General features: G+C 46.3%; 1 protein-coding gene across 1 annotated transcript in view; it reads right to left on the bottom strand.

Annotated features, from left to right (window-relative positions):
- ASXL2 (ASXL transcriptional regulator 2) overlaps positions 1-15,907 on the bottom strand; it is a 118,432-nt gene that overhangs the window by 47,937 nt on the left and 54,588 nt on the right. The window contains 1 exon segment of the mRNA XM_059833402.1: positions 10,832-10,991. Coding sequence (XP_059689385.1) covers positions 10,832-10,991 — 160 coding nt within the window.

Genomic DNA, 15,907 nt, shown 5'->3' with positions numbered 1-15,907 from the left:
TGGCAGCTGTTATGGGTGCGCAGCAGCAAAGCGCTTTCTGACGGCAGGGCTGTGGTCAGGCCACGGGTGTTACTTAAGAAAGCCGAGAGCCATCGACGCAGCGAAGCTCTTATTGTAAAAGCAGGTCATGCCCTCCAGCTGGGAGCTGGTATTTCTGTGCATCCAGACTCCCAAGGTTTTCCTCTATACTAAAAGATAATGCACAAGATTTCAGGTATAGAACAGTCCTTTATTTCTTACTCCTGTTTTCCTAAGTATGGGCCATGGGCAGTGAAGATAGTGTAGAAGTTCAATTACTCCAGATATTTTCCTTCACTGTCCTATTTAAGAAGAGTTTATGGTGATACCCTATTTTAACCTTACTAAAATCTCCTGATCTATTTTCAGTAAATGACATTTTGCCAAATATAGTTACTTTTCACTTTGAACACTAATCTGGTCGAACAAAATTCTGCCTGCCTGGGAGCCACGAGGGACCCACCAGTACGTGTCTGTTGTATAAAAATGCAAGACAAGCTGATCGTTGGCTAACGGAGGATTCTCGATAATCTTGCCCAGTTTGTTTCCCCCTTTTCCCTTAAAGTTCACTTTACCATCTGATTTTTTTTCCCTTTTTTTCCCTTTTTTTCCCCCTTTTTAACACAGCAAACTTAGGTTGGGTTTTGCTAGGGGAGAGCCCTCTTACTGCACTGGCTCTCACAGGAGGGGTCAGTTACAGAAGCTAAACAAGATCCTTCTCCTTCAGGCTGACTCTGATTAGAAAGGGTACACCAGGGACATGGCAGAAATTATAGGAAAATCCGATTTTGACAGCCATTTTCTTTGTCAGAAGCCATGAAAGTCTGGGGAGCTCTATACTGGAACCAACTGCCTTTCATTTATTTGCACCAGCTTGCAAAGCCAGGTGTGGGCACTGATCATGGTTCCACTCCAGTCAACTGAAGCTTTGCAGCTGATCACAGAAACGTGACTGAGTTACACATGTTTTACTTCCAGACACCACAAGGACAGACTTGTTAGTAACCTTGAGCTCAGAAACAACCCTAGGTGTTCCAATGAGGTGCGCGCACAGACGACGACACCGAGCAGCTGTATTTCATGTTCATGGAGTGCATTACAACAAACCGCCCGCAAGTTGTCCTACAAAACTTATTATAGCGAAATGGTGATAAAAGCACCCGGAATTGAGGCATTTACACTTTAAGTTTCAGGATGATTTAAAACAACACAGAACCCAAGGAGTCTTGGCAGTTGCCTTTTACAAGTAGAGCATCCAAAAAAAGCTTTGGTTTTTATCATCAAGCTCCAAAGACAACAGCCGAGTAGCTGCTCAGAGGCCAAAGCAAAGGTGTCTGTCTCACCTCTGATGGGCACAGAGGGACCCCAGCCAGAAAAGCACCCGCCTCGTTCCCAAAAGCGACCATCTGCCGCAGCTGCCTGCTGAAACAACCGCACCTTACCTTCAAGGGGAATTGCGTAAAGCTGCTCCATGAACATTGCTGCTGCTTCTTAAGCTCCGCAACCAGTGCTGCTCCTGGCTTCCTCCCGCCTTCTGCTCACGCACAGACGTACAGGCAGTAACGCATGGGGCTTGTTTTTAAACTTTTTCCCCTGTGCTCCTGATTGGCCCCGTGTAATGCCCATGTGGGTCTACAAACGCGCAAAGGTTTCTATCCTTTCTAAAATCAAAGTGTCAGTTTTGCTGCTGTCAGAGCACTTTATTTTTGTACATATAAGGAAGTGGCTGTTGATGTTATCTGAATGCGCTTCCTGTTTTATATGTATATGAGCAAAAATAATGTCACGTTAAGCTAAACTGCAGTCTCGAAGAGCTCAAGTCAAAGCAACATAATATGAGCACAGCTCATCTGTTCGCTGTCTACCCCCGTGTGCCTTCACTTCCTTGATTTTTATCACAATTCCGTATTGTCACAATCAAACTATCCTCCCCAATCCTTGCAAACAAACAACAAAAAAAAAGAAGCAGCACCCTGTGCTAGCGCTGCTTCCTACCGAGACTCTCGGGATCGGTCGAATTACGAAGGGCTCGGTGGATGCTGACAACCGTATCTCACACATCACGCGGGTGAAAGCATGGCCAGCAGCCAAGCAATGCCACAAGACAATTCTGGCTGAATTTGGGCTATTCTTACATTCAAGTGACTCGATTTTTTTATTATTTCTTTTTTAAATGAGGAAGGAGGCTTTTGTGTGTTTCATGTACGCACAGACAGTCCAGGAAGCGGCCGTGTAGGAGTGCTGCATTCCAGAGCTGATGCTACACAGCTCAACGCTGAAGGAATCTTTCTAATTGGAATTTAATGCCTTTCTAGTTATTTTAAAGAAGTGCTAACAAACGTACCAACTAAAAATAAAACTCATTTTGAAGCAGAAACTCTTCTACTCTTGTAGAAGAAAACGGCAGTGAAAGGCATGGAGGCACCGAGGAGGAGAGCTGCCAGCATCAACGCCACGTCTTCCCCCCGAAGTCAGAACTGTCCTTGCCAGGAGGTTCTGCCAGGCGCAGACTCATTCGCTTCCACTTTCAAATGTTCCTGACTGCAGAACTCGGAGATGAACCACGGCTGGGAGTGAGCCGAAGCCGTTTGCACTTTCTACTTTCATTATGCTTTTCAGGGCAACTGCCTGGATATTCAACGCAAGTTAGCTTTTACATACAGCAAGATTATGAAACTTCAGGTTTTGCTGGAGGAAACCAAAAGGATCTTTTCAGATGCATAAAGTAAATGAAATACTAAAAATGAAAGAAGACTTTCCTCCCCGTGAACTTCACGGCACAACTCTTTTATATACACGTCTCTGAGACTGTCAGCTCTCGGAGTACAGCTGGTCTGCACTTCGAGAAACTTAAAACTGATAGAAGTGTGGGTTCCACGTAGTGAAAATTACTGTCTCTAAACCCTCAATGAGTAACAGCGTGTGACCTAAGAAAGATGCCTCACAAATACGAGAATTTAATAACATTTCATGCAAAGATTTTTTTGAACCATTTACCATCATAGTACCTTACTTTATCTCATTAAACAGTTTTGGATCATTTAGTTTTCATGCAAAGTTACGTTACAGCCAAGAAACGGGGCTGGGAAGATAAACCAGGTGTCTTATGTAGTGACAGAAGACTGAGAGCTATCACAGCAAGATTAGGTAACGAGACCTAGAACTAGCAGAGTCCAATTTGCTGCACATTTATGTCCTGGCATCGACTGATTTGAATGCCTGCAAACAGGCAAGCTTCAGAAGTTTCTCCTGCAGCTGGGGCAGCTGCATCCCCGCGTGCATTCTCACACGCCTGTTAAAGCACGAGTTCAAGCTACAGCCTTATGCACCGCTGGAGCAGGTACGGTGCCTCCTCTCCCTTCCCAGCCACTGACTGTTGTGAAAAGCAGGGACGTAATGATCTTTGTAAGCCCTCCAGCTACTCATTTAAGTTTGGATGAAATTAGTTTTAAAAGCTACAGTTCAAAACCAGACCAAAATCAAGAGCCAAGCCTTGTTTGCAAACCTAAAAAAAGGTAGTATCATAGGCACACCCGACTCTGGACACGCTATTCGACCAGCTTGGTAGAAGCATGCGGGTTTCTGTAGCTAGCAACAGAAGATGATTCTATCAGCCTCACGTTCAGCCACGTTTAATTTCCCAGAACACATGAGCAGGTTCCCATTTGTTGCCTGATCGGGGTGGCTTGTACTGAGAATCCCTAAACAAGGCGCTCTCCCGCACGTCAGGTGCCTTCATAGCTCCTCCACTGCATGCCACAGCTGCACCAAGTATCAAACGAGCTTCCTGAGAAAGGCGGAAGGAATCCAGATGTTAATTTAAATCTGTTGCCATTAAGCATCCTTCAGGAACTGACTATTTCCCTCCAGCAGCCTCCCTGTGCCAAGCTCTGCTACGAAAGCCTCCAACTCTGCCGTTAACACCGGAGCCTTGGCTCTGCCCGAACCTCCCCTTCGGTAGTCATGCCCTGGAAGGAAAAACGGCACCATAAATTTGTAGGATTTTGGAAGGTTAGTGTATCTTTTCTTTTTTTAAAGACATTTTTTGCAAAGAAGTCTCTTTTGTTTATGTCCTTCATCATGTACTTCTAAAATCCCTCAGGAAACACGTGGACCAACACAGACCTGTAACACACAGCAAGTGTCCCGTCCCAAGTGGTCAGGATACAACTAATTCACAACGAACATCAGATGTCTGATGGCATTTATTTATTTGAGTGCACCAAACATGCCTAATTCTTTCATCTTTTGTCCTTTCATTTTAAATCTCCAAAGAAAACCTACATTAAGGGGCGGGGGGGGAAGAGAAAGATTGAGAGAGAAGACATTCCTACTGCTGCTTCTGTACCATTTTTGCTTTTGGAAAGGTGCTCATCAGACATGCTTCAAAGTACCAGAGCTTAATGGGCACCGGAGTGGCAGCAAGTCTAAACTATCTAGCTTTTAAAAAAAACAACGAAAAAACCAAACTGCTTTCTTCTTGGATACCAAAACAATATGCTCATCGGGAAGAAGCGCTGCCAGAGTCCCCAGGGATCCCTGAAGAGCTTGGGAGCCTCCCAGCGAGCGGGGTGGCAGGGCTGGCACCTGGGGACAGTCCACGCGGAGCAGCACCGCTGCTCTCCAGCCTCACTGCCTCGGCTGACGGCAGCAGGACGAGAAAGAGGAAAGGGAGAATAACAAAGAAAGGAAATATGCGCTGCAAAACAAAAACTCAAGAAATGGCTAGCACAGCAAAAAGCCCTTGGGGAAATCCCCCGCCGCGGTCGCTCCCTTCCTGCAGCGAATCACTGACACAGCAGCATCAGCAGGTGCTGAACAGGGCAAATCTGCCGGTGTGGGTGAATTTGCCGCCGTGCAGAGGGATAACACGCACGGCCACGCCACACGAGCCCATTTTCTTATTTTGCCATAAGAGGGAGCTTATCAGAAAGAAGGTACCAACAGCACACGTTTCTCAAACCGAGCTAACCTGCGTGGCTCGGGGGGCACCGCCAGCCGTGCTGGATGCATGGGCTGCTCCTGCTCGTGCCTCTGCTCCCCCCACGGACCCCACTGCCGGCTGCAGCAGGCTCGCCCCGGTCCCACTGGGCTCCGACCCGCAACAGGAGGAGGGGTGCCTGGAACTGGCAGGATTCACCTTTTCTTGGTGAAATTCAGCTGATATTCCAGGCTCTGCATGTGTGTAATGCAAAACCAACCATCCACAGGTTAAGAGAAACAAAAGACTGTATTTTAGATGAGAGCAGCTCATTTAGCGAGGACCTATGCAAAGAAACATATGTACATATTTCTATCCTCCCCACCACAAAGCAAAATCTCAGTCTTCACACATGCCTGAAGGTCACGCCAGAATCCACGAGCACAGATTTCAGCAGGACAGCGTATCATCATTGTCCTACAACACCCATAAAACCAAAAGGTTGCTCACCTCCTCTCATAATATAATAGTACAATGCACTTACAGCTTCAGTCTTACCCAAATTGCTTAAAAAACCCAACCCCCCTATATCAAAACCTTTTCAAGAGCAAAGTACCAGGTAACTTATTTATACCTTTGAATGTTCTTTTGTGTAATGTAGGCCAGAAAATTTTATTCTTGCATGAAGCTTCTGACTTCTAGCTGAATTAAGTAGTGTTGGGGTTTTGTTTTTTGCTTTTTTAATTACAGAAAACATTTATATTTACAAGGAAATTTCTAAAAAAAGGTCATATGCAGCATCAGAGCAATACCCAACTTCATAAAAAGAACCACACTAAAACACAGAAACAAGTTAAAAAGAAATTAAAAGGAGCATCTGAAAGGGCAAAACATGTGCCAGTGGCAAAAGCATCATTTAAATAAGCCATAACAGATTCCTAGAGAAATCGCTTATCACGTATCAAATATGACTCAAGATTTAGAAATAAACTTGCCTGCTTTAGGAACAGAGTAAAGGAGTCTACTTTAAATCTTGCAGATCTTTAAATCCTGCAGATGAATAACTGATTCCATTTAACAGGAGGTAGAAGCAGCTAGGTTTCCCCGTGGCGGGGGGTACCGGTGGGGTGTCCAAGGAAGCGCGCTACCACCCACGCCATCCAACATACATGGTCTGCAGTGAGACACGGCTTGCTAGCATAAGAAGTTACTCTGCGTAAGAGAAAATTAAACCTGATTGCAGAGAACTGCAAACGGACCTCACCGTCCGTCGTGAAGGGGCACTAAAACAGCAGATACAACTCAGAGAAGATAAAAGGCAACGTAATGACCAAAGGGAAGAACAACTCTAAACAGCTATTGCTGCTCAGGGAAAGGATCCCAGAGCTACCACAGATGGAAACATCAATGCAGTGCTCATCAACGGTCAAAAAAGCGAAGACTTGCAAAATAAGATGGAAAGGAATAAGCAAGAAAATGTTAAGAGTCCTTAGAAAATAAAAGAGAGGACAGACATCATCCTGTGTATTCACAGAACACGTGTGTTTTGAAGCGTATGGGCATTTCCACCCACTGGTCTTAAAAGAAGATACAGTATAACTGAAAGAGAGTCAGAAAATGAAATAAGGATAACCAAGATCATCTGTGAGTCCCGGCTCTGTCGTCCCAAAGCCTTGCACCAGTTCTCCCGCGGCTCTCCTCACGGGTCCTGCTACACCGCCTTGTTTCCAAGTGTTCCAAGTGCTGTGGGAGCTGCTGCACCCGGGTGTGGAGCACTGCTGGCAGGCACACAAAGGCTGTATTGCTCTGGAACAAGTCTCCATGATTTGTTTTCCTTAGAAAAGCATCCCTATTTTCAACACAGTCACGACTGCAGCTTTTAAAAGCCATTCACGCAGCTTAAATAAGAGAAGTGTCATGGCTAGTAATGAAGTCAGGTTTGCTCTGAGACGTGAGGCACATCGTGCTCTGCTACCAACCAACCAGAATATTTATTTTATTGTCATCTTCTAGACAGTCTTGGTAGCCCCCAAGAAAAAGAAAAATCAACGTAATGCTGAAAAGAAAAGCAACATGGTATACGGTACAATACAAACAAACATGTCTCGCTGCCCGTCATGTTTTTCTTGTTCAGGACAGCCTCTACCACTTAGTATTTAAAAGAAAGCACTTTCTTTTAACATGGAAAAGTGAGGAAAGTTGACTGCAAAGAAGAGAGGTTTCATCTCGGCTCTAATAACACCAGCATTCAAATAAATCCTTTCTTCTTTCCCTCTCAGTCGACTTAGCTCGTTCCTCGCAAGGGAAGTAGCAGAGATGCTCAGCACATCACTCGAGCTGCGTCGAGGAGAAGTAAGTCATTATACGCCCCTCACCCCGCTCCTTCCAAAGGGTGCAAACACGGCGTCCTGTCTGGAGAAGGCAGCGGGGAGCAGGACACGCAGTTACAGTATACATTAAGAAAAACTTTAATTTCACCAGGGAATGGTCAGTGCAAAGCAACTCACGGTTGGTTTATGTTCTGAAGCACGAAATGTATGTTGTCATCTTTGGCAACTGGGCTCTGAGACCTAAATACATCCAGAAACATCGCTTTGCCTTCACAGCGCAACATGGGCAAGTATATTTTAACCACCCATTTCTTGATCCTACTGTGACCCAAGACAGACGAAGGTGGAGGGCGAGCTGTACTGCAGCAGAAGACCTCAGACGAAGCGAGGGTAACGTCCTTCTGCCCGCTGGCAACAACTCTGCAGCACAACCACTTGGTTTATTGGTTAAAGATACGTTCTGACTTCCACCACGCAGGAACCATCCAACGACGTGCTCCGACGTACCACGTACCCCGGCTTTTGACCCGTTCCCCAGCGTAAAGGTACGTTTCGCTGTGGGAGAACTCCCTCCCGCCTGTCCATGGTGTTTCAGTATTTCGGACTGAACACAGCCTATGGCTCCGTGTCTCCCAAGGGTGCTTTATTTCTCTGTATGCCTTACCCTGACAGCTGAAACGTGGCACTCCGGCAGGTAGCGAGATGAGCAGTCCTATCCTCTGCTTGTGAACAACCAGGCTGCTAAAAACCCGTCTCATAAGTCACTACCAGCTCACCTCTGCCAGCAGCAGCAAAAGTGAAAGCTACAGGGGACAGGAGATTTTAGTGCCCGGGAGGGTAAAACAACATGGGACTGTATGTATTCTGGCATCTGGCTGTCTCAGGAAGATCAACCACAGCTACCTGCTCTCATGTAACGATAAGAAATGAAGCACGGAGGCAATAAAAACACCCCGTGAGGTGGAGCAGCTCTGCCTGCGGTCACTACAGACCCTGCAGCGCCGATGCATGGGATGCACTTCCCAGGCAGCAGTTGGTGGCACGTGTAGACTGGGAGAGATTCACCTATAGATGCAGTACGCTGCCAGCCAGCTTGCGGGATTTAATCCGAATTGTAAATACAAAAAGGACGTGCTTCGGTCATCACTCCTGTCGTACCCTGTCAGTGCGGGTGAAATCCAGGCAGCTGCAGGCTCCACTGAACCCCTCTTAGTCCAGAAGCAGCTCTGTACATCTGCAGCTCCAAAAATTCATTGCCCAGAGAAGCCATCCCTGCTTTAGCAAACGAGCACGTTGTTTTTCACAAGTTTCTTAAAGGGAAGCTTAAGGAGAAAGCCATTTCCCCGCGCAACCTGGTAATGCCTTGGTGTGACACCAAGAGGTATGTTCGTTAATCATTAGGAGTTGCCCACCCGAAGGAACACAATCCTCGAGGGAGGGCATTTGAGCGGAAGGGAAACACTCGGTAACACTACTGACCAGAATTACTTTTCTAATTCACCGCTCATTTCTAATTTACTGATCACTCTAAGTTCATGATTTTCACTGCATTAAAACCTATGAAAATATGACCTTTACGCTAAAGGTCAAAATGCCACTCCTAAGAAAAATCATCAGTACCCGACAACAAAGAGGAGCAAAATTCCTTTTTTGTATTGATACTGAAACCATTATCCTCACCTTGTTTGCTTTTGAGTGTTGGGTACCTTTTGACAGCTGTTTCAGGGTAAGATTTCCCTTCCTTCTCACCTGGGTTCCTAAAGCACACACCCTCCTGCCTCTGCAGCCATTCGGCAACGTAGTATATAAAACTTCTACGTAGAATGTATACACGTATTTCTACACGAAGATCCCTCTAAAAGACATATGTTTTACAAGTTCCCCTGCAGGTTTTTACATAATATCGTAACATTGGAGGTGTAGGCAAAGTAACAAAAAAACCCCAAACCCTTACTGACCAAATATTTTGGGAGGATTTCTTAGAAGTGAAAATATTTTGGCCAGACCTTCTCTAGCTTTCCTTTCAAAGGATGAATTTGGAGTCAAGTCTTACTTCTAAGTTTTTTTTAACATTTTGTACTTTCATGGTGCTTTAAATGCTTAAAATTCTACGTAATACTTCTACTTTTGTGATTTGCATTGTGACTCCAGAGAAAGCTCCAGGCAGGGTCTGGTCCACGTGAGCCTCACGCACCCGTACAGTAAGAGCACGTTCTCATTCCATGACTTCCCAGCGTAAACCTTCCCACCGATGGAAGGGTTTCAGCTGACCCCACCGGTTATTGCAAGTCTTTAACCACTTTAGAAAGCCTCTCACGTGCTTCCACTCAGGTATCCTATCGCACTGGAAGTAAGTTTTAAATAGTGTTTCATTTCAGCCAAGATACCATGTGCATGACTGAGGAGAAAAGGGAAAAGGAAAAAGGAAAGGATCGGATTGAAGGGTAAGTTTGCAGCATCAGCAGCTGCACCAACAGCTCTGCAGGAACATCCAGAGCTGCAGCCTGCTACCTCTGCCTGAAGGAAGGACTTCACACTTCTTAAAAAGCCGTGAGTTACGAAGCATACTCACTTTTAACAGAGAATAACAGACTATAGCGAATAGACTCTCCCCAACTCAGAGAACAGGGTATGTCGCATCCTCACATTTTATTACAGCTTTTTTTTTAACTAATTCAGCTCATAGCATCTAAGCAGACAAGCAGATATCCGAACAGCATTTTGAAGGAGGAAAGAATTCAGACAACACTGGTCAAACGGATGGTTGCTGAAACTAGAGGCGGGCAAGATGGGAACTTCAGTTTATTCCTAATACAGGATGTAAATGTTATAACACATTGGCTGAGAGGTGCTGATTCCCGCTGTTCCTGAAGACAGCATGATATCTGACAAGATACATCGCCTCTCAGGGTGGCAAAGACATCAGGATTCAAAACCGAGTGAAAGCCACTATTTCCTCTGCTTGGTACTCTCGCACTACCAAAAACATTCTTCTGTAGCAAATCCAGAATCTGGATATCCTCGAAACACTGCTGAACCATGCAACCTGAGCAGCCACCCAGATCAGCAGTGGAGCAAAAACCAGCACTTTACTGCCTTAGCTAAGGTTATGAAAGATTTAGTATTCAGCAGTACTGAATAACTAAATACTGTCTGGTTTATGGGGGAAAGGAGTCCAGAACAGGACAGAAGAGCACAGTGGCTCAAGCCCAAGCCCTACGGGACCCATCAGGTCACATAACAGGCTTTAACCTCATTCCTGTGCTCAGGAAGGAACAGATGCGCTGTTCCTGGGTGTGCAGCACAGTGTGCTGGTCTGTGAATTGTGGCAAGGCCTTAAATACAGACACTTATTACAGGTACCTTCTCCCCTTGGGTTCCCAAAACAGTAAATCAGCACTTGCGTCACCAGTTCAATCCATAAGCACAAATGGTAACGGCAGATTTTAGGCCACTGTAACAGCCTGTCTTTATCAGGCAACAGATGTGACAGATAAAAACCTCCAAGTCCTTCACAGACACAGACCATGGTAAAATCATCGCTCCTGAAAAGGAGAATTACCTTTCCTTTTCCATCTGCTTTTCTTCCCGTCTTTGTTACTGCACCCGTCGCTGCTGGTGCTGCTGCTGCTGTTGTTCTCAGAGCTCTGAGTGTCAGACTGGGCATCGCTGCTCTCCTCTGAGCCATCGGAGAGCTCCTTCAACCCGTCTGGAACATCCTTCTGCAAATGGAAAAAAACCCATATAGTTATCCACTCTACAGAAAATTCTCCCAATTAACAAAATTCCTAAAAGTAGCAGGTTTTTTTATTTACCAAGCACTGATTGTGGATTATTTTTTTTTAATGCTTCAGAACAACATCAGAACCGCTTAGCCACTGGCCTCAAACATGCACATTGCCCTCTGTGAGTCCGTATAAAATACTTAACACAGCCCCAGCTGGCACGTCATCAGGTTGCAGGGATGCTCTTCCTTAACTTCTTCTCCATCCCTAATCACCAACCCCAATACACTCCCACTTTACGAGAAATCCAGTCATTTTTTGCGCTTCATGACAGAAGAAAACCAGTTTGATGGCTCAGTGTCTCACGGTCCCCGGTAACGTTATTTTTCCAACCAGGTCCCCAGTGGCCCCGACCTGCCGGCACAGATCCTTACAAAACCGGAGAAGTTTCTGTGTGGTGAAACGCCTGCGCTGCCAAAGGCTGCGGCAGCGGGTTCATGTGCATTCACCTACGTGGTTTTAGGTGGATAACAGCCAGCCGGGAACCAGCAGCGGCTTTCACCCTGTCCACAGCTAAAGCCAGACTGCCCTCTAGTGATTATCCCACCGGATTCCGGTTTTAACCTACACTGCAGATTAGTGCTAATTAGTGACAACAAACTGTTCCCTGCTGATGAGGTCTTCAGTTGTGGTCGTTAACATCACCACCATCCAACCACCCAAAACCGCTCTGGACACCTCGCAGAGGCGCTGAGCCAAGACGGGGAGGCCAACGGCCAGAGGCACCAGCTCGTTCGGGACATGGTTTAGTGGGCACGGTGGTGTTGGGTTGATGGTTGGACTTGATCTTACAGGTCTTCTCCAACCGTAATGATTCCGTGATTCATCCCCACCTGACACCAGCCACCCCCGTCCCCGCTCCTCTGGTTCTGTCCCATCACCTCGGCCGAGTCATACGACATACCTGAAATTATGCTATCGTCCTGAATTCCTCGCAACTGAAACTTTAAATGTTTACTGTACAAGGCACACAGGACAGTGGTTCTAACAGCTGCACAAAGGAACTGGTCTGTGTGCATCAGATGGCAAAAAGTCCTTTCCAGCGGGTATTAACAGAAGAATAAATTAAAACACCTCTCCCTTCAACTGAAGCCAAATGATTTCTTGTCCTTTCCCTGAAATTAGAGCTATGACTAAGTTCCACATGTAAGGCCAAAAAGTACTTAAGACAACACAAGTGTGATCCATTTAATTAATTGCAGATTTCTTCCATCAGCAAGGTGAACTAATAGGTTCAGATATTCAATTGTATTTTCATCCTGCACTTTAGAAATAAAGTTCTTTTAACTGCACACCAAAAGTTACTTGTAAGCACACCCGAAGTTACTTGTAAGCCACAATGGAAGAGAAGATATCACCAAGAGCAGGAAGAAATCTTTCTATGTATATCAGACGTCACCAAAGTTGACAATGATTAAGCTTGCGTATCCCTAATGCCGACAGTCCCTTCATTAAAGCTGCTTTATAGCTTAACCTTTGGAAAGATAATTCAGTCACCTGAGATGCAGTAATTACACATTTATCTATTTCAGCTTTTTCAGGACGTCTCTTTCAAAGTCTTTTCCCGAGAGAAGATGACGCCTCGGCGTGGGGGGCCTTCACCTCCCGCCGGGCAAGGAGGAACACACAGGCAGCTGGAAAGCCGGGAGTTCTTGGCTTTTCCTGACTTGGCATTTCTGGTGGAAGGAGGTAAGGATGACCGAGCCAGACTCTTCTCAGCAATGCCCAGAGAAAGGGTGAGAGGCAACAGGCACAAACTGAAACACATGAATTCCACTTCTACGTAAGGAAAAACTTCTTCGCTGCAAGAACGATGAAACGCTGGAACAGGTTCCCAGAGAACCTGGGGAAGTCTCCATCCTTGTGGGAATTCAAGACTAGACCATGACTGGACACGGTCCTGAGCTGCCTGCTCTAGCTGACCCTGCATTAAACAGCGGGTTGGACTCGACGATCTCCAGAGGTCCCTTCCCACCACCACCACCCTGCGATTCCAACCTCCCCTTGCTTCCGCAGAGAGCAGCCCCATTAGCTCACAAAGCCCATACAATGTCAGTGGCTCCCCTTCCAGCTGGGCCTCTTCCTACCTGTGAAAGGTTTTCACCAGTACCTTCTGACGCAGCGTCCTGTCTGCACTGTGGATCCTGCGTTCTCTCCAAATTTCCATGCAAGACGTCAGTGTAAGATCTCCATTAACATCAACTCCTGCATGCACCTGCAGCTCACCCTATTGCAAGTTCTGCTCTCGAAGCAGAAGTGAAGTCTCAACTGCAGAACCGTCTTCTGCAGTTCTATATATATAACACTACACTTATTCTTTTTTCAATAAGTGAACTTATTCCTTTCAGTGACCCATACTCAATAATCAAATAGAATTTGGTCTCTTAGCTATCAGTCCTATAAATGCATCTGGTAAGATGGCGTGCACTGGTTTTAGTATCTGCGGTAAAAGTTGAACTAGTCAGACTTCTCCAAGTATTACGTTAAAAATATTCCTCCAGACTGGAATCTTCCAGGCTGCTGGTGAACAGCAAATTCTCCGCATAGCATAGAAAAATTCAAAGGTAAATGCACGAGGGCAGAACTACAACACCATCATCCAAACAGGGGCAGACGCTATTTCATATTCAGCATTAGCAGTGAATTTGGGACCAAGAAACCTGAAGATGGCAGGCAGAAACATGCTTGGAAATCATCAAGCATAAAAACACAGCTGGGGTGAGAGGTCTACGTGAAGGTCCGCGAACAGACGTACTGGACTTCCCACAGCGCGCCTTGCAGCAACTCGGCACGGCTGGTGGTCGCTGGGAAAAAGGCAAACCTCAGCGCAAGCAGGGGCCGCGTGGCTGCTGCCGTGCCGTGGGACGGGGAGCTCGCGGGCTGCACCGAGAGCAAGCGCGGCTGGAGGAGGGGCACAAGGGAGCATCTGCAGCCGCTCCGCGACCCGCCTCGGGCAAAGACCCCCCGGCATCCCCACCTCGATGGCAGTGATGCAAAGGAATCCAAGAGAGAAACAAGGGCATCCAGAACTGAAAAAAGTCTAAGACAAATATATACAACGCGTGTGCGCCTCACATAATGGTTTTGTTCAGATTCTTCCTATTTTACTTTTTTTACTTCTTTGATCTTTTCTTCCTTGATCTCCTGCCAAAATGACTCCAGTTTCTCAGCATCAGCACATCAACTTCCAGTCTAAATCCTACAAACGTCCACGGAAGTTGAGAGCGTTGGCCTCGCTAATGTTATCCAGTCATGGGTCTTTTCAGTGCAAAGTACGCGGGGAAGCAATAAACAAAAATATATAGACACACAGTCTGGTTAAGCAGGGGGTACCAGAGACAACGCCAAAGACCAAAAGGCTCCAGCCACTAACCGATGGGACCCTCCAGCATAGCTCTGGAAAGGGCCAACAAGAACTTTTTAAGTAGTACGATGGGGAAACGGAGGAAAATGAGGATTTGGGATATTGGGGGTGGGGGGAAGCTGTGGGATGATGCAAAGCTTATAAAGGAAAGTTGAGGGGAAAGGGGTGGGGGAGGACACACCTGGGGGAAAGAAACAAAATCAGACCCCCAAAGCTCACCAAGTACACGCGGCCTTCGCAAACCATGAAAAATACCAATTGCAAGAAATTCAAATACCAGAAGTTACCAGAAATTCAGCACTTTTGCGACAAGTATTTAAAGGTCATGGTAATTTCTTTGATTCTGTAGTATGTAGGAGTACTTGGAGTTGTTTTCCCCAGGGGACCAGCAGACTGTTCAGGCTGTACAAGAAGTGACCAACACATCCTCATTCGGGCAAACGCAGCTCGCCTCGAGATGCAGAGCTGCCCCCGCAGAGCAGTGCTGGCTGACTTGGGGTGCTACGCGTCCCTTCAGCAGCACAGCAAGTCCGGAGCATCTCATCATTTTTAAAGAGATGAAGCGTTATTCTTTGCTTCCCTCTCCCCATGCAAAGCTTGGCTACTATCTCTAGACTGCTGAAACAGTAATTTTGGGATTCGGTTTGCTGTTTGTATTGTTACTGTCAAGCATGAGCGTGTCCGAAGTTGTACACCCCCAACATCCACCCTGCTTGCTGCTGCCAAAAATACACTGCACCCAGCAGAAGACGAAGCCTGTCCATCAGCTCAGGACCTGACGGCACCAGTCCTTAAACAAACCTTTGCAGCTTAGTCAAGAAAGCAGTCGCATTTCTTGAGAACTGCAAACCATGCCCTGTGTGCTCTGCTTTGGGAGAGTACCTGGTCACCACCGTGAAGACACTCATCACTGAGACACGGAGGGCTCGGTGCGCTGCAAATCACTTCTGACTACTATAATTAGACAAGGTTTGGGGAAAGGAGATGATTAGGTAGTTGGAAACAAAGGGACAAAAGAGAGGAACAATAAAATCACATTAATAAAAATTAATGTGAAATCTAGTTCAATTGCCAGCTGCCACTAGGAATTCTCCTCTGGAGCATCTACTGGCCACCAGCACTAGGCAAACACCTCCAGAAACAGCTAATCCTTTGAACGTTATTTCACAGACCTGACATACTCCTTGGTTATGAGTCTCTTATCTGTTTTACCTCTCTTTATCATCAAGTCTAACAAAAAAAGTAAAGGAAGATCCCAGCAGCCTCCCAGTCTCCTTACTACTTACCCCTTACTACTCAGTTCAGCGACACTGTAACCCAGTTCAGTGAGCCAGCAAAAATGGAAGTGCAACTTCGCTTCACTCACCAAGTATTTCACCGTAAGCTTTCTCTTTTAGGAAGTGTGATTTACTGGCCACCTGGCTCTCCTCCTCTGCGCTGCGGTGTAACAACGCATCGCCTGGGGAACGGTCAGCCCTGTTCTTCAAAG

This window comes from Gavia stellata, chromosome 2 (assembly GCF_030936135.1).
Source record: "Gavia stellata isolate bGavSte3 chromosome 2, bGavSte3.hap2, whole genome shotgun sequence".
In the NCBI taxonomy this organism is placed as follows: domain Eukaryota; kingdom Metazoa; phylum Chordata; class Aves; order Gaviiformes; family Gaviidae; genus Gavia; species Gavia stellata.
Note: the sequence above shows the minus strand (reverse complement) of the source record. Positions and strands in the feature narration are given on the sequence as shown.